This window comes from Hylobates moloch, unplaced genomic scaffold (genome assembly GCF_009828535.3).
Source record: "Hylobates moloch isolate HMO894 unplaced genomic scaffold, HMol_V3 SCAFFOLD_13, whole genome shotgun sequence".
Lineage (NCBI taxonomy): Eukaryota > Metazoa > Chordata > Mammalia > Primates > Hylobatidae > Hylobates > Hylobates moloch.
In genome coordinates, this window is record NW_026652288.1 from 53330201 (window position 1) to 53349002 (window position 18802).

Here is an 18802-nt window from a genome sequence, read left to right on the forward strand (position 1 = left end):
TTTTTTTTTTTTCTTTGAGAGAGAGAGAGAGTCTGACTCTGTCACCCAACCCAGAGTGCAGTGGCATAGTTTTGGCTCACTCAACCACTGCCTCCTGGGTTGAAGAGAGTCTCCTGCCTCCTCGCCCTCCCAAGTAGCTGGGATTATGGGCACCCACCACCATACCTGACTAATTTTTGTATTTTTTAGTAGAGATGGGGTTTTACCCTGTTGTCCAGGCTGATTTCAAACTCCCAACCTCAAGTGATCCACCCACCTCGGCCTCGCAAAGCGCTACGATTATAGGCATGAGCCACTGCGCCTGGCCAAATTATGCGTCAATATTTAGAATGCACTGTGGCCACTTCTAAAATTAGCTTTGCTCTCCTTGAGGACAATGTGTTTTAATTTAAATTTATTTGTTTCTCATTTCTTCACAAATAAAACTTTGTAGAACGTTATATAAACAAAGATTAAATAATTATATTTTTACTGAAGAGCAAAATCAGGCATTTCAGTGTTCTCACTATGTGTATAAACTAATTTTTTTTTTTTTTTGAGATAGAGTGTTCGCTCTTGTTGCCCAGGCTGGAATGCAATGGCACGATCTTGGCTCACCACAACCTCCACTTCCCAGGTTCAAGTGATTCTCCTGCCTCAGCCTCCCTAGTAGCTGGGATTACAGGCAGGCGCCACCACGCCAGGCTAATTTTGTATTTTTAGTAGAGATGGGGTTCCTCCATGTTGGTCAGGCTGGTCTCAAACTCCCAATCTCATGTGATCCGTCTGCCTCAGCCTCCCAAAGTGCTGGGATTACAGGCGTGAGCCACCACAACCAGCCAATATAAACTAATATTTTTAAGGGTATAAACATATAATATATAAACATATTCAAATTCATAGATGTCCACATTCATTCTTCCAATCTATCAAGTGGCAAACATTTATTGAAAACCTTTCATGTGTAAAGCACAAAGTCTGGTTTTGTAATAATCAATGATAAAACAAATAGGTATTTTTAAACTTGGTTGGGGAGACAGGAGTGCAAAAACCTAAAAAATTTTAAGTCAAAATAAAACAAAAAGAATGTACAAGAAATGTTGTCTGGGAACTCCAAGGAAGCAACAATTAATTCCAATTTCAATAATCTAGTAAAATATCACAAATTGCACTGAGTGAGGTAAATCTTGACAACCATGCAAGGAGAGCCACAAATGGGGGAAAGGCTTCTCAGGCTGTAGGAAAGTGTCAACAAGGGTGGGGAAAGGGAAGACACAAAGGAATGTGGGGATTAACACCTAGTCCACTTTGGCTGGTGCCCATGTCTGAGATGAGACTGGGAAAGGAATCTGGGCAGGATGAGTAAGTACTCTGAACACATGCTAGCGTACTTGGACTTTACTCTGTAAACGGGACACGCTGAAACAGTGGAAGTTTCTGCAAAGAAAAATCATGCAATTCAACCTTTGTTTACAAAGCTAACTAAACATGTGAAGCTCACTACATGTGTGAAGAAGAGGAAAAATGTTTACTTCTTGAGCCAGAGTGGAGACAGTAGAAATGGAAAGGAGGTGACCGACACTTTGGAGAACGGAATAAACAAGTCTTGGTGACTGATAAGGTGATTTTAAAAGTACTGAAACCATTCATAAAGCCTATGAAATATAGTAAGTCAAGCATTATAATGGTAGGGAAGTAATAGCATACATGACTCATAGTGTTGGCTTATTTCATTTTGAAGGTCAACTGTTCCAGAAAGCCCAGGTAGCCCACACTCAGTGACAATTGATCAGAGGAAGCACAGAAGACTGAATCCATCTGACAACTTTACTAAAAACTCTCTATTTGCCAAAGAGACCTGAATGATTTTTTAAAAGTAACATATTAGAAAAGTAAATTACTGAAAAGGCATTGATATCTATTCATATCAAACACTGTTCATTTCCATGAATACAGTTTGTTACAGATTTCTGTTGAGAGAAAAAACTAGAACAGCAACAGCAGAATTTGACAACTCTTGGGGAGAATATTAAGGAAAATGAGGACGTTGAAATAGCAAGTAGTTGGTGTTAGAAATAATCTAACATAATAGTTCTTTTAAAAAAACCTTAGACACTAGAATTAGAGCCTACATTTTTAAAGTCTCAAGATCACACAAAGGTTTAAGAGCCTATGCCTAGAAAATCAAGTGTAATATGGCAACAAAGTTAAACTGTTTGGAGGAAATTAAGGTTTTCTAAATATATATTAATACTGTCAGAGGTGTTTGAACCAGAGCAACTCCATCTTGAATAGGGGCTGGGTAAAATAAGGCTGACACCTGCTGGGCTGCGTTCCCAGGAGGTTAAGGCATTTAGTCACAGAATAAGATAGAAGGTCAGCACAAGATACATATCATAAAGACCTTGCTGATAAACAAGCTGCTATAATGAAGCTAACCAAAGCCCACCAAAACCAATATGGCAATGAGAGTGGCCTCTGGTCATCCTCACTGCTACACTCCCACCAGCGCCATCACAGTTTACAAATGCCATGGCAACATCAGAACATTACCCCATATGTTCTAAAAAGGGGAGGCATGAATAATCCACCCCTTGTTTAGTATATAATCAAGAAATAACCATAAAAATGGGCAACCAGCCACCCTGGTGCTGCTCTGCCTATGGAGTAGCCCTTCTTTTATTCCTTTACTTTCTTAATAAACTTGCTTTCACTTTACTGTATAGACTCACCCTGAATTCTTTCTTTCACGAGATCCAAGAACCCTCTCTTGGTGTCTGGGTCGGGACCTCTTTCCAGTAACAATACTACTCCTTTCCCTATTACTTTTTCTTCACAAACCTTCTTTTATTTAAAAAACTCAAAGATAATAAATAACTTTTACTCTACATCTGTACTTGTTCTGATTAAAATTAAAATTCATACATCAATATCATTTTAAATACACTAGAGGAATTGTCTATTTAAAGACATTCTGAGATAAATATTTTGAAAGTAAAATAGCTTTTTTGTTTGTTTTATTAAACATAAATTATCACCACCTGGTTTAGCTAGTTTACAATGGGCTTTGACAATCACATTATTTCCTTAAACTGGAGTATGTCTCCATTTTATTTCAAGGTCCTGCTTCTCCAATCATAAAATTATGAACCTCCAAGTAATATCACAGGTCATCTTGAGCAGAGACCCAACCTTTCTATAGGATCCAAGATCCAGTGAAGTGGCACGATTGTCAAAGGTCACAGAGCTAGTTCCAGAAACAAAACAGATGCTGTTTCTTTGCTGAAGTGTTCCACAAGGAAGCAAGATGCCATATATATGACATTCCAATGGCACAGTGATTTAAGTGAAACAAAGAAAGTAAAGCCATTATAAGATATGTCTTAAGTTAAAAAATCAATCATCTTTGAGGTAGTATACTTCAAACTTTTCCCCAAAAAAATTTTTAAATTTACTAATTTAAATTATCAATTAAGAGAGAAGTTCACTAGTAACTTGATATTGATTATGCCTCCTTTCCCCAGTGCCTACAAGAGGCTTAAAAATCACTGGCATAAAAATCAGTTGTAATCAACTTTCTAATATCTCTGCTTCCATAATTAATTTGAGAGTGGAGATACCAAGATAAGTCAGATAATAAGCTATATCTAAAATCGTAGGTAATTGAGATGGGTTTAGCAAATACATTTATTATTCTGGTGTAGTTCCCACGTATCCCTTAGTCTCACGTGCTTGCTGTCACTCTAGCTTGCTCTCTCTCTCTCTCTCATATTCTTTGCTTATAGCTTGGAAACATGAAAACCTATTTAAGACATCAAAGAAAAATGTTTGCGTTACTTTCAATTACCTAAAAAATCCACAAATAGGAGTACATTTAGATAAAAGAGTACTCCTTTATAGGAGTACATTTAGATAAAAGAGGTTTGTAGGAATGCTCAGAGTTATAGGAGATGGATGCAGTAAGAAGGATCTGCAGACAGTGAGAAACAATTACATTTCTCAAAATGATTATAAAACCACTATTATGCTAAGGCAGAGACACATGTTGGTTTCAACCAGTTATGGCAATTATAATCATATCTCTGGTTCATTACACTCTCTGACATTTGAGATCGTTCTTAATAAAATTAATGTGTCACTTGTTACTTATTTTACATACATAGAGAGAGAGAGAGCATGAAGCTAATTAGCAAGATAAGAAAAAATTGACTTCTACAAACTCATGCCACAATTCATATAGCTCAGAATAATGTACTGATATTAATATTGAAGTAGTTATTTTATTTACATGAAATTCTGAAGCATGAATTTGCCATGAAGGGAAACTCTGGAATTAAGTATTACTGAAAAGCTAGCAAGTTAAACGGTGACTTCCCCAGTACTAAGAAAGCACTGGACTGAAATGGTAGGGCCTGAGGTCAATTCTCAATTCCACTGGTAAATTTGAATGTCACATAGTCAATTCAATTAACTTTTCTTACTTTTCATTTGCCCAGACCATCACCTTTCTCCAGTATTTAGTTTTCATCTCACCCTGCCTGATGATTTCTAGCTAAATAGTCTTCTCATTACTTAATTTCCCACATCTTCATTAGGTAACTCAGCATCAGAAAAAGATAAGAATCAATACTGGAAATAAAACATCACATGGCTAAAGTTTATGCCACTCCTATGAATTGCTCTACTCAAAGCTCTCACCAGTGGGGAACAGAAAAATAGGAAATAATTCTGTATTTTGCATCCTCAGAGAAATATATCCTTTGTGGTAGAGTAGTGTTGATATGATCTATTATAATTGCGTCTCCTAAGCTTTATAATTTTTTTTTTAGTTACTAACACATTGGTATTGACAGAAAAGAGCTCCACTCTTCAAGCCGACAATAAAGAATTTATGGAAGAACAACATAATATACCTAATGGTCATAAGCATATGCTTAGGAATTAGACATATATGGATTAGGAACTCAACTTTGCCACTTACCAGATACGTGACTTCAACCAAGTTACTTATACTCTCTCTAAACCTCAATTTCTTCACTTGTAAAACAGGACATAACATCTCCTCTTTTCAGAATTGCAAGGATTGAATGAATTAGCCCACATTAACCACTTTACACATTGTCTGACAAAGAGTTAGATTTTGAGATGAATTTAAAGAAAATAGATGGCAAATATCCAAAAGTTGCATGTTTCTTGGCTTCATTAAAACAGCTTATATTTGAATTCCTTTACTGTCTAATAAATAGAAATATTTGCTGGGGACTATCAATAATATTTTGTTTCTTCAGAGTGTCAGAAAATCAGCTGATGATTCTCCCAGGAGGTCTGAAGCATTTTCTTCACAGAATAAACCTGACAAAAACCCTCACAATTTGAACAAGAATGTCTGGTAGCTAATAGTCCCGGCTGGAGAGGCATTAACACTGAAAGTTGTCATTAAGTTTGCCAATATGAAGGTACTGTGTATTAGGGAGTGAACATCACCAGTCCCTGGGGCAGGCACCTTTTAAATACATCCTATTTTATTACGGGCAATAAATACTTGCCTTACCTCAGCCTGTGTTGGCAACTACTGCAGTATCTGTTTTATCATGCCCAACACAAAACAGCTGTCTTAAATATCAGCCCATTGATTTTATTGGGCAGATACAAGAATGTTCTTTTGTTCTAAAACTTGGTTATTATAGCAGACTACCTCCTACCTGTCAAATCCCACATGACTGATTGTGTCTTGGCAAAAGTGGGCCTATGGGGTGGAATCTGTAGAAACTGAGTGTGCATTTACAAATCCACACTATTCTAACGACTGTTTTATTCCACACTCTCTCCACATTGAATTAATCAGCATGGTATAACATGCAGCTTTATCACTGTCACCTTGGTTCTATGTTTCTATGGCTCCCCAAATTGACTGTAAATTTTTCCAAAGTACAGATACCTTCTTTTATGTTGCTGTGTGCCACACAGTAAAATGCTGAAGAAACTGGGATAAGACTAACAGCTACTTGGCGCTTTTCTTGTGACAGGCTGGGCATTGTACAGACTGTATTTCATTTACTCATCCAACCACCTTGAAATTTTGGTTTTTAAATCATTTCTATGTTACAGATTAGGAAATGAAGTTCCAAGAGTTGAAACAGGTTACCCAAAATAACATCCCAAAAAGGGATAAAAATGAGATTTAAAGACATCTGTCTGATTTCTAATTCCATTTTCTTGCTGCTATACTCTGCTGCCTCGAATTCTCATTAATCTCTAAATGCAACATTCTTATGGTAATAAAAGTATTTAGAAAAGTGCAGCCAGTAGCTTAGCCTTGATTCTGTGTATTTAAATAGGAATGGGATGGATGTATCCAAAACAAGCTACCAAAATCCCTTTGAGAAGATAGCTTATTAATCATTTCAGTTCTAGAAAACTATCCCCAGGAAAAAAAACTACCAGAGATGTTAGATGTTTGTGACGGAGAATACTCATTGTTAACACTGTTTTGAATAGCAACTTTTTGAAATAAATTTTGGAAAACAAGGGTTAAGTTAAATAAATATAGTACAACCATATAATAGAATACTGCACAGACATGGAAGGTTATATTTCCAAAGACTAATAACAACAACATATTCATGATATAATATTAATGGAAAAGTACAGAAGAAATATTATATAGAATATACAATTATATTCTATATTATATACACACTATTAATATATTACATATTGTATTATGTATTATATATTATATATGTGTGTATATATTAATATACACAAAGATAATATAAATGTGATGCTATACATGAGACAAAAATGAACTCATTTGCTCATAATTTGATGGAACAGTGACGGATTTTAATTTTTTTATTATCTTTTTGTAATAATTGAGTGCTTAACTAATGTCACAAGCAGTGTTTTATCTCACTTACATGTATTAACTTATTTAATCCTCAAAGCAAATATAAGAAGTAGGGGCTATTATAATCCCCACTTTACAGATGAGGAAACTGAGGAACAGATGTTTCAAAGATATTAAGTGGCAGAGCTAATCTAGCCCTACACCCATGTTCTTCAACGCTAAGCAAAACTGGCTCTCAAACAGGCTAAGAACTGGATGAAATCTCTTTGAGAGGAATTGTATTTCTTCTCAGCCTCGAGTAAACTCAAACAGGGGATGTAGGCTGTTACAACACAAACAACAGACCTAAAGGAGCACAGCTATTACCACCCTCTCCTGTGGGATCCTGTCCTTTTAAACTGCTTCTAGACTAGCATTCTCCACATACCAGGGCTGTTTGAGAACCCCTCAGGCCCCAAATGCTAAAAAACACAGGCAGACCAAAATACTGGTGGAACAACAATGTTAAATAAGGTATTTCTCCGAAAAAAAAAAATATACCAGGGCAACTCTCACATTAAGACTTCAACGCCACGGTTCATTTTACTGAAACTCTGGGGCTAAGACAAACCTAAATATGATCAAAAAAGGCACTACGAGGTGACTACAATCTTGAACCACAGGATCTCGAGAGCTGCAGAGACAGAATAAAATGTTACAGTCTACAACAACTTTACCCTCCATTTACCTGTCATATGGCTCATTAACAGCACAACAGGCAGTCTAATATCCCTAGCTTATATAACTTAATTTATCAACTAATAACATCACTTGAAAACCTATTTACGTAGTAACTCCAAATTTTTTGTCTGACTAAAGAAAGGTAAAGTGTGCTAAGAGATGAACCAATGTGGACTAAAGTAGAGCCTCCAACTGTTGTGTTTGAACGCTTTGATTCCTTTCACCACAGATCATTAGAACAGCACAGCTATCCACCTCAAACGGCCAACTCCAAAAAGGGTCAGATGCTCTCTCTTGGAATCTAACTTTGCTTTCGCAGGTGGTCAGTTAATCACTAAGTGTAGCTGGACTTGTAACATGTAAACTTGCAAAGGATATGCCACCACTGGATGGAGAAACGGAAAGAAAAATACAACTTCAAAGAGAAGAATAAAGGTGTAGAGAGGACCACATGAAAACGAGAGGGAGAAATTTAAAAGTCTGTAAGTTCCTAACTGCAATATACTTGCTATCACAACTTTGATGATTATAAAATCATACAACCCCACTTATTCCAGTAGAGAAGGAAGGAACACCAGAGATAGTGCTGAACTTGACACTACCACTTCTAATAGTGACAGTCTAACAAGAGTGTTATGAACTGAATGTTTGTGACCCCCCAAAATTCATGTGTTGAAATCCTAACCCCCAATGTGATGATATTAGGAGGTAGGGCCTTTGGGAGATGATTAGGTCATGATGATGGTGCCCTTACGAATGGGATTACTGTCCTGATAAAAGGAACCCCAGAGAGCTCTCTCACTCTCTGTAGGCCATGTGAAAGTACAGTGAGAAACTGGCAGCCTGTAACCTGAAAAAAAGCTCTCATCAGAACCTACTATGTTGGCACCCTGATCGCAGACATCCATCCTCTAGAAGTGTGAGAAATAAATGTATGATGTTAATAAGCCACCTCGTCTCTGGTACTTTATTACAGTAGCCAGAACTGAACCAGACAAACAACAATAATTTTCTTTTATATAAAGCTTTACCTTTTACAAAAAGTCCATAAACAGTGATGTGCAAGTATATATTTTAAAACAAGCTCTTCAATAAAAAGCTGAATGTGTGTGTGTACAAAATTTGTTATTTTTTACTGATGTGTAGAGTACGTAGCTTGGCACACAATCTACAAATAATAAGTTGCATATAGTACTTTTATTATAAACTCCATAGAGTCAACTGATTCCCACAGAATGCTTTCTTAAGTATAGATAACAAAAGGGTAAGTCAAACACTGATTTGCAGTGTTTGCCAATTTCCATGGTGTAAATATTCCCGCTATGGCTGATTTCAAGCTGCCAAGGTGGCATACATGAATTGGGAAGAGAACAGAAGCACAGCACTGCAGAATACTTTCAACACACAGATTAAAAAAATAGAGAATAGATGATTATAAAAAAAAAAAAAACAGAAGACAGTAAAATGTAGTAAAGCAATTAGGAAGTTATAACCTTTCAGCATTTCTTAAATTTATTTTTAATATAATTTAATTTTGTTTATATAATCCAATTTTTAATAGTCACTTTAACAACTGACTTACAAATTTCTGTTCCCAAACCCATTTAAGCTCCAGCACACCATCAAAAAGTATCTTCCTAACACCCTAGTAGGGTGGGTTTTACTAATTCAGATCAAGGGACTACAGTCAGAGTCACTTACTCACGAAACCAGAAGATTAAAATAATTAGTGTGTATAACCAGCACAGGGTGAACTTGTTAAAAGCTCAGATTCCTGGGTCCCATCCCCAGAGATTTTGATTCAATAGATCTGCTACGGGACCTAGGAATGACATTTTAACAGGAGAAATCCCCCTCCCCATATTAGACAATTTGGCTGTAGAACTGCAGCATCAAACATTTACTAACTACATATTCTGTGCCAAGCTCAGAATACAGTACATGGATATGAAAGAGACAAAATTTGTCCTCAAAGAGAGTAGAAAGACTAAGAGTGGTTATATACCTATGACACTGGCACACCCTGGCTACTTTGGGACTAATCCAGCTTAGGAGCACAGCCTAATCCAGAAAAGAAGGGGAAGGGAGGTAGGGCAGGGCAAAGAGCAGCACCTGTGTAGCCACATAAGCATGAGGAGTTTGGTTGTCTAGGATGAACGCTCACGCTTTGGGACTGTACCTTTTATGAGTATTTTTTAGCCGTATTTATTGGGCATGCATTTTGGCCTATGGCACACACCTGTTTATCAGACTATATACAGTTGTTGGGTTCATGCAAGGAGTGATGGGAGATGAGGCAATAGACTTACATCAGGTCAGGAAGGGCTTTTTAGAATGCCTAGCACCATGTAGGCACTCAATCCTTTTCCACTTCATAGTCTTCCTTCCACTTTAATGCTTAAAGTCAGTATTGGCCAGGGGGGCAGTGGCTCAGGCCGGTAATCCCAGCACTTTGGGAAGCCAAAGTGGGCAGATCACTTGAGGTCAAGAGTTCCAGACCAGCTGGCCAACATGGTGAAATCCCGTTTCTACTAAAAATACAAAAATTAGCTGGGCGTGGTGGTAGGCACCTGTAATCTCAGCTACTCGAGAGGCTGGGGAAGAATTGCTTGAACCTGGGAGGTGGAGATTGCAGTGAGCAGAGATCGCGCCACGGCACTCTAGCCTGGGCCACAGAGTGAGATTCCATCTCAAATAAATAAATAGTCAGTATTATCACCATTATAGGATTATTTCTGTGACAGGATGTACATTTGATACCTAACATACAAAGTCTAGAAATACACAATACTCTCACTGCTTTTAATATTGATAAGCTGGCTTCTCAATCAGAGAAAATGATGAAAATCAGTGAAATAGTGCAACAAATCAAGGACCCAAGTACTGCATATTATTTTTCCCAGTGGGTTTACCTCATTCTATAGTAATAAGCTTTCAGAATAAAATGGAAATATTACCTTAGTTTATCTCTCAAGGTTGTATCATTTCAGCTACAGGCATTTTTAGTTAATTAAGTAAGCTAATTAATTTAAAAATCTACAAATTTATACAATAAAGGAAAATGAATGCAAGAAGAGCTTGACAATGGGTAGAAGAGGAAGGAAGTCAAATAGCAGGAGCTTGCCTCTGCATAAATACATCTAGAAAAGGGTACCTCTCACCCCCTTAACACAAATTTAAGTGGCTATAAATTTAACCACTGTCCCTTCTCTAATCCAAACCATGCCTATCCAGCTTGTCTCTGCCCAAGCCCCATCTCTTCTTTGTAATATATTCCAAGCACCCTATTCCACAATGATCCTTTCCCTCCTTATGCATGAGCCTCATCTTTGAATTTAGCCCTGTTATCGTGTCTTATGTAGTGTTTATCTCCCAATCAGATTTTACATTTTCAGAGGAGAACTTCTTTGCATTTCTCATGGACCCTAGCATAAACATAGACATATAAAAGGCACTCAGACACTTCATGAATAAACAGACTAAATTATTTCCATGAATTATATTCAAGCTTCAATTGCTGATCTTTTTCACCTTCCCCAAAATGAAGATTAAAAACTTTGTCATAAAGCTTTTAATGATAGGGGACAGTGAAAGGAAGTGAAAGAAAGCAAGGAAACAAAGAAAAGAAAAGGAAAGGAAAGAGAAAAAAGGAAAGAGAAACAGAAAGAAAGAAAGAAAAGAGAGAGAAAGAGAAAGAGAGGGAAAGAATGAGAAAGAAAAAACCTATTCAAATATGAGCTGCTTTTGAAGTATGGGCAAATCCTCAGAAGTCTCTGGTATAGCAAGGCAAGGGAATTCCTTACTCTGCCTGCCCATAGTAAGGCTCAGAGGCCTTCAACTGTGCCTTGTTGCTAAGTGAAATCCCCACAAACTTTCTACAAAACATGTTCTTGATGCACATCAAAGAAGATAGAGAAAGAGGGAACAGGTATCCCAATGCTGGTTCTATCCTTGTGTTCTTTAACCAACTTATTGAAGTTCAAAAGAGAAGGACTTTTACAGAATTCCATACCTGAATCATATATGACACATTTATTCAACAAATGTTATTTCCAATATTATAATAATAGCTACCATTTTTGAAAACATGTTTTTGTTTCATGCATTGTATAAGTGCTTTCACACATCACCTTGATAACACTCTATATAAGGTAAATACCATAATTATTCTTATTTTTGGAGATGAGAATGCTTAGACAGACTAAGAACTTACTCCGAGGTAGCAAGAACAAGTCACAAAGCCAGAATTTGTACTTAGTTCTCTGATGCCAAAGCCCAAACTAAACCACCTCCTATGGTTACAAGATCCAACAATACTCAAATATTTTTATTTTTGAATTTTAATGTATTAAAAATAAATTTAACCCACCTTTTCAAGAACTATTCGCAAACCTATTCCAAAGGCACTAACTTGGGTATTTAATTATGTTTCTCTTTGACCGAAAGACGCTTTTTACCTCAAACTTACCGTAAATAGTAAGCTGAGTCAGAAGCAACTCAAACAATAGACTAAGCACTAGTGCCCCTGGAAGAGATGCTTGACACTAAGTATTTGGGTTCTCTTTCAGGATTTTTTTTTCCTATTAGAAATCTTAAAAATTAAAAACAAAATGTCAAAGCAATGTTATGAAAAAAAGCTGGAACAAGGGATTTCCAGGTTCTGAGGCAGCAAACTGAAACAAATTGCCTCAAGCCAATTGACTTCAGTATGCCCAGCACACTCACAGAAAACATGCATCAAAAAAGGGGCTGCATTAAACGTGGGCCCTACTGGCAGAATGACCAGTTTAGGAATAATTTCCCTTAAAAAGCTCATGGAAAAATTCAGATTTGATTGACAATATTCTTTTATATATTCATTCCAAGTATAGGCATGCCATTCAGACTTTGCAGACTGTTGAGTAGAGGGTAAGAACTCTAGTAATGCTGTTACTGTAGGACTTCTGGCTATCCATTATCTGTATATACCAGTAACTTCCCTCTAACAACCAAAGCCAGCGTCAGAGAAAAGAAAAAGGCCTAGGAATTCTCTAAAGAGTTTTCCAAACAGCTTCACCTGTTCCATTGACAGAAAAATCTCAGACAGCACTTAAAGCAGTGACAGCAATAAGGCAAGAGCTTAATGTTAGCTATCATTATCAGCATGATTTTTCCATAGTCCCAGATCAGTCTTAAGAGGCGGCAAACAATCAGGTGATACAGTTTCAGGGCTAGATAAAGGCCGGCCCCTACCCTCAAACAATACTTCTACTAGGGTTGCTGGTGCTCGAATTTCCACCCCCAGAAAAGAATTCCTTTGGCTTTAGGCTCAGTTTGTGAAAATGCAAAGTCAAGACTGATGGAATTTTAAACTTATTTACATCAAGATTACCCAAATTTGTTAGATTTCTCCAAGGCAGGTTTGCTAAGGAAAGGAAAGGGAGGATTTGAGGGCATAAAAACAGTCTTAGGGCAAAAATGGATAAATGAGGAAAGAGTTTTCCAGTGAGAAAGACCCAATTATGCAAACAAGGGAGTGGGCTCCGGTCATTATTAATTCGCAAATTAGTGGCCAGTACCAATTTAGCACCGTCGCTCATCTCCTTCTCAAAATCATCTACGATATAGCGGTGATGCTGCTTTATTTACAGGGCAACTAACCGAAAGAAGGTCAGGACAACAAGTTTGCAATTTACAGTCTCTGGACAGCGTTGAAAGTCAGCTTTTTTGTTTGTTTATTTTGAGATGGAGTCTTGCACTGTCGCCCAGGCTGGAGTGCAATGGCACGATCTCAGCTCATTGCAACATCCACCTCCCGGGTTCAAGCGATTCTCCTGTCTCAGCCTCCCGAGTAGCTGGGACTACAGGCGCGTGCCACCACGTCGGGCTAATTTTTGTATTTTTAGTAGAGGCAGGGTTTCACCATATTGGCCAGGCTGGTCTCGAACTCCTGACCTCGTGATCCGCCCGCCTTGGCATCCCAAAGTGCTGGGAATACAGGCGTATAAACTGTACTGAGCCACTGCGCCCGACCGAGAGTCAGTTCTTACAAGCACTCAAATGTGGGCCCGAAAACAAAACAAAACACAAGTCGTGACTTCCCAGATCTTATTTAAGGCATAGAGTTGCCGGCAAGGAGGGCCGAAATCTCTACCTATCAGGCAAAAGGCAAAAAGCCCGGAAGGGTGGGGGAGAAGCAAGCTGGAAAGCTCCAGGAAGTGGGTGGGGAGGAAGCTCCAACCCTAGCAACAGCAGGTTTGCACACGCCTAGCAGAGGAAGTCCCGGGCCGAAGCGTGCAGCGGTCACAAGCGCTTTTGGCAGTGCTGTCCCCTTCGATTCCGGTCATCACCCAACCATCCAGCCCGGGTTTGGGACGGAAAACGGGCTTGTAAAGTGGGCGGCGGCCGGTGTTCCCGCAGCTGAGTCACAGCCCAGCCAACTTTTACAGCGTTTCCCAGAAAGAAAATAGGAAGTCTCAGTCCCGGAGCCCACCACTCGCTTCTAATTCCCGCTCCCCTGTGTCACCTGACCCGGGGTAACTCCAGCTCCACTGCTGAGATATTTCCCACTCATGGTGCAACTTCTCGCCCGCGCAAATCCTCGTGGTACCCCACGCGCTCTCCAAGTGCTACCAACCCCGCAGATGAGAGGGCAGGAGGGAGGGGAAGGGCTGCGTCCTCACCTGCAGGACACGGACACCTCCACCCGCGTGGCCGGGATGGCAGCGCTCAGCTGGTTCAAGTCCCCGATGCCCGCAGTGCTGGTGTAGCGGCTGTCCATATTGGGATGAGGCGCCTTGGACTTGTCCGGCGCCCACAACCAGAGCTCGGGCGGACTGAGGGCTAGCTCCCTTCAGGCGGGGATGGGGGTTGAGGGTGGAGGCAGAAGAAGGAGGCGGAGGCAGCGGGCGGGATGGGGGAGGGAAGGGAGGAGGCGGGCCTCCGCGCAGAGCCACGAGGGAACCGCGAGCCAGTCCTGGGTGAAACTGACGCTGCCGGGGAAGTGGCGCGCGGGGCTCCCGGCTTCCCAGCCCCCTTCCGGCAGGCAGCAGCCCGGGCGGGGGCACACTCCGTGATCCCCTCCTGGCTGGAGGGGTCAGGCTTGGTGGACCCAGCAAGTAGCCTGATGGAGTAGGTGGCACCAGACGCAGACCCCTACCGTCCAGGACGGCAAGCCCTCGCCAGCTCTGCGTGCTTTTAGGTTTTGTCTCCACCTCTGCACACCCACACTCGCCTCCTGGGCCGCGACAGCTTCCTTCTGTCAATCAGGTGTGGACGGGAAGGTCTCGAAGTTTCCTCGCCTGAGTTGAAAGCTGAAGGTGGGGGCACCTCTGCCCGTTCCTAACTGCCCCGTTATAAGGTTCCCCTCCCCACAATTTGTTCTCACCTCGCCCTCGGAGCTCATGGGAGATCCCTCCGTCCCTCCTACTGTGCCCTCGGGCAGATGAGGCTGGTCCCAGCTTCTGGACTGCCCACTGTCGGCCACTTGAGAGTTGGGGACGGTGGGGCATTGTGACGCTCTCCAACCTTGGAACGCGGTGGCAAAGTGGCCGATCAATATATGGGACAAGTGGGGGCGGGGGGGCGGACTCTAAGGTGGAAAAAACAATACTCCTTGGGATTTAAGGGAACAATCTGGATTCTGTCTCCCCTTGGTTCTTTGGAGCTTAGAGGTCTAACGGCGACAATCCTCCTACAGTAAGGGCTCTTCTGGGTCCCTCGTTTCCAAAGGCATGAAAGTTCTGACCTGAAAATGGGGGCCGGGGGGGCTGGTATCACTATAACGCAGCTCCTTCATCCGACTCCCACCCGTAAGACCTGAGACCTGACAGATAAAAGCAGAGACGAGTCAGAGTGAGCGCCGCGTTTGGGAAACTGCATTCCAGGGCAGCAAGACTGGTGGCAAGACGGAGTCGCGGCAAAAGCATCCGGAGGTAGACGCGGCGCCCCTCCACTGCAGGGACTTTTATTCCCCGCGCCTTCCCTCCTGCCTCACCCAAACGCCTGCAGGTCCCGGGCGCTCGCCACCAGGCGGCGACGGAAAACAGAATGCGGCGCCGCTGGAAGGCGGAGGGTGAAGAGGGGGCGGGTGTCCATCCGATTTAACGCTGCAAGCACGGAGTTTCCAGCTGGTTGGGCTAAGTTTGGGAGGAGCAGTTTTTGCGGTGGAGGACTTGCCTTGCGTTGTAACATTTTAATCCACTTGCAGCCACCTGCCTGGAGAATCTATAGAGGCGGGTGAGAGTGTGTAGGTGCAGTCTTGCCGCTTCCCCTGCCGAGTGTACTTCCCCTGTTTCTTCTTGCTTTCCTTTCCTGATTTCCCCACCCACCGCTTTTTCTTCTTTTTTTTTTTCTTCCTCTTGTCCTATTACAAATTAAACTGTAGTTTACTGCGATTTGGAAATGCCCTAAAACTCCAGGCATTTCTATTATGCTGCTCAAAATTAATTTGGCATAGAGATCAAGGGTTTTTTTTAAGCTCACCAGAATTTTACTTTACAGAAGGCTACTGAAGAGATGAAACTTGAGAACTTTAGTAGTCAACATGTGGGATACTTACGTCCAATTTGTTTCCACTTCAGTGAGGTATAACTGATATATAATGAACTGCACATAAAGTGCATCCATCATTCTATAAATGTTGACTCATGTATCTCCCTGTGAAGCCATCACCAAAATGAAAATAATGAATCATTCCATCACCCCAAAAGTTTTCTTATGTCGTAATCAGTACCTCCTTTCATCACTGAAACAACCCTCTAAGCAACCACTGATCTTTATGTCACTATAGAAGAGTTTGCATTTTTAAAAATTATGTATGCGGAATCATAAAGCAGGTAGTATTTTTGGTCTGGCTTCTTCCACTAAGCAAAATTCTTTTGAGATTCATCTATGTTAGCATCAATAGTTCATTCTACTTTTTTAACTGAATAGTATTTAATTGTATATATGCGCCATAAATTGTTTGTCCATTCACCTGATGATGGACATTTTGGTTGTTCGAACTTTGGGCAATTACAAATAAAACTGATATGAACATATATGTACAGCTCTTTCTGTGGACATATGTTTTCATTACTTCTGGGTAAGTACCTAGCAGTGGAATAGCTGGATCATATGGAATGTGTATGTTTAACATTTTAAGAAACTATTAAGGCCAGGTGCAGTGGCTCATGCCTGTAATCCCAGCACTTTGGGAGGGCGAGGTGGGTGGATCATGAGGTCAAGAGATCGAGACCATCCTGGCCAACATGGTGAAACCCTGTCTCTACTAAAAATACAAAAATTAGCCGGGCGTGGTGGTGCGCGCCTGTAGTCTCAGCTACTCGGGAGGCTGAGGCAGGAGAATCACTTGAACCCTGGAGGCGGAGGTTGCAGTGAGTGGAGATCGATCGCGCCGCTGCACTCCAGCCTAGTGACAGAGCGAGACTCTGTCGCAAAAAGAAAAAGAAGAAACTATTAAACTTTTTTTTCAAAAGAGTTTTACTACTTTTCTTTCTCACAACAGTATGTAAGAGATCTGGTTGCACACATCCTTGCCAACATTTATTAGGGTCTTTTAAATTTTAGCTCATCTAACAGATGTCTAGTAATATCTCACGTGGCTTCATGACTAATGATGTTGAACGTATTTTCCTATGTCTTTTTGCTATGTGTATACGTATCTTCTTTGGTGAAGTGTCTTCATATATTTTACTTATTTTTTATTAGGTTGTTGGTTTTCTTATTTCTGAGTTTTGAGAATTCTTTATCTAGTCTGTATCCAAGACCTTTATCACATGTGGTTTACAAAATATTTTCTGACAGTCTGTGGCTTGTGTTTTCATTCTCCTGTCTATCAAAGAGAAGAAGTTTCTAATTTTGATGAATCTAGTTCTTCAACTTTATCTATTATAAATCATAATATTGATGTCAAAACTAAGAAATATTTGTCTAATGTGAGATCACAAAAATTATCATCTTCTATACTTTCCCCTAAAATTTCAGTTTAGGTTTTACATTTATCTCTATAATTTATTTTGGTTTTTCTAATCAAAGTTCTCATTTTTACACATTGTCATCAGATTTTTCCAGCACCATTTGTTGAAAATACTACTCTTTTTCATTGAAAAATCTTTGCTCCTTTGCCAAAAATTAACATCTATCTATGAGTCCATTTTTTAGACTCCATCCTATTCCATTGACCTATTTGTCTTTCTTTAAACCAATGCCACAGAGTCTTGATTACTGTAGCTTTAAAATAACTCTTAAAGTCAGGTAGTATAACTTTTCCAACTTTGATCCTCTTCAAAATTGTTTTTTCATTTTTAATCCTTCTCATTTTCATATAAATTTTAGAATCAGCTAGACAAGGTCCACAAAAAGTCTCGCTGAGATTTTCATTGGGGTTGCATTGATTGTATTGACAAATTAGAGAATAATTGACATCTGATCCAAATTTATCTTCTGATCTATGAACATTGTATATCTTTCCATTTATTTAGGTCTTCCTTAATATATGTCAGCAGTGGAGTGGTGTGCTTAAGGAGAGAGAGATTTGGAAAAATACAGACAGAGAACAAGGCCATGTGGAGATAAAGGCAGAGACTGAAGTTGTGCCACCAAAGGCAAAGAATATCAAGTATTGTCAGTAACCACAGGAAGCTGGAAGAGGCCAGGAAAGATTTTTCTTAGAGATCTTGGAAGGAGCCTGACCCTGGAACACCTTGATTTTAGACTTCTGGCCCCCAACAACTGTGAAAGAATAAATTTCTGTTGTTTTAAGCAATTGGGCTTGCAGTAATTTGTTTCAGCAGCCCTAAGAAAAGTAATGCATACTGATAACATTTATTATTTCCATTTTGCTGACTCTTTCAAGTTCTGTGCTTATAAATTTATCATAGTGAAGTAAGCTTTAAATGATAAAACTTTGAAGGTATACTCAAATTCTGTTGCTATAGTTAGCACAATACAGAAAGGAATATAATTTTTAAAAATAAATTTTAATCATAAATATAAATTATGACACGTCTAAACTTTTATTTTGGAGATTTTATAATAAACAGTTTATATTTGTTAAAATTCATTTAAATTAATAACATAAAGCCCATGGAATATGCTAAAAATCAAAGATAAGTTACATTTACTATAACATAATAAACCATCATTCACTGAATCAGTGGTTTAGCAAACATTAATTCAATGTCTGCTATGCACTAGGCACTATACTAGATCTAAGAGCTAAAGCTCCTTCTGGCACTTATAGACCAAGTAAAAGTTAGCAAGGAGATACAT

General features: G+C 39.7%; 1 protein-coding gene and 1 long non-coding RNA gene across 4 annotated transcripts in view; one reads left to right on the plus strand and one right to left on the minus strand.

Moving 5' to 3' along the window:
* The window catches only part of CPNE8 (copine 8), a 231768-nt gene extending 216743 nt beyond the window's left edge, over nt 1-15025 (minus strand). For all 3 annotated transcript variants that reach the window (XR_009209480.1, XM_032173689.2, XM_058426966.1), the window contains exon 1: nt 14212-15025. Coding sequence is in view for 2 of the 3 variants with exons in the window: in XM_032173689.2 (XP_032029580.1) it covers nt 14212-14309 (98 nt within the window). In the remaining variant the exon portion in view is untranslated. The remainder of the gene's footprint in view (nt 1-14211) is intronic.
* Nucleotides 15026-15105: 80 nt separating this feature from the next.
* On the plus strand, nt 15106-18247 carry LOC131381057 (uncharacterized). Its single transcript, XR_009209481.1, has 3 exons — nt 15106-15226; nt 15345-15462; nt 18013-18247. It is a non-coding gene; the product is annotated as an uncharacterized LOC131381057 (long non-coding RNA).
* The last annotated feature ends 555 nt before the right edge of the window (nt 18248-18802 follow it).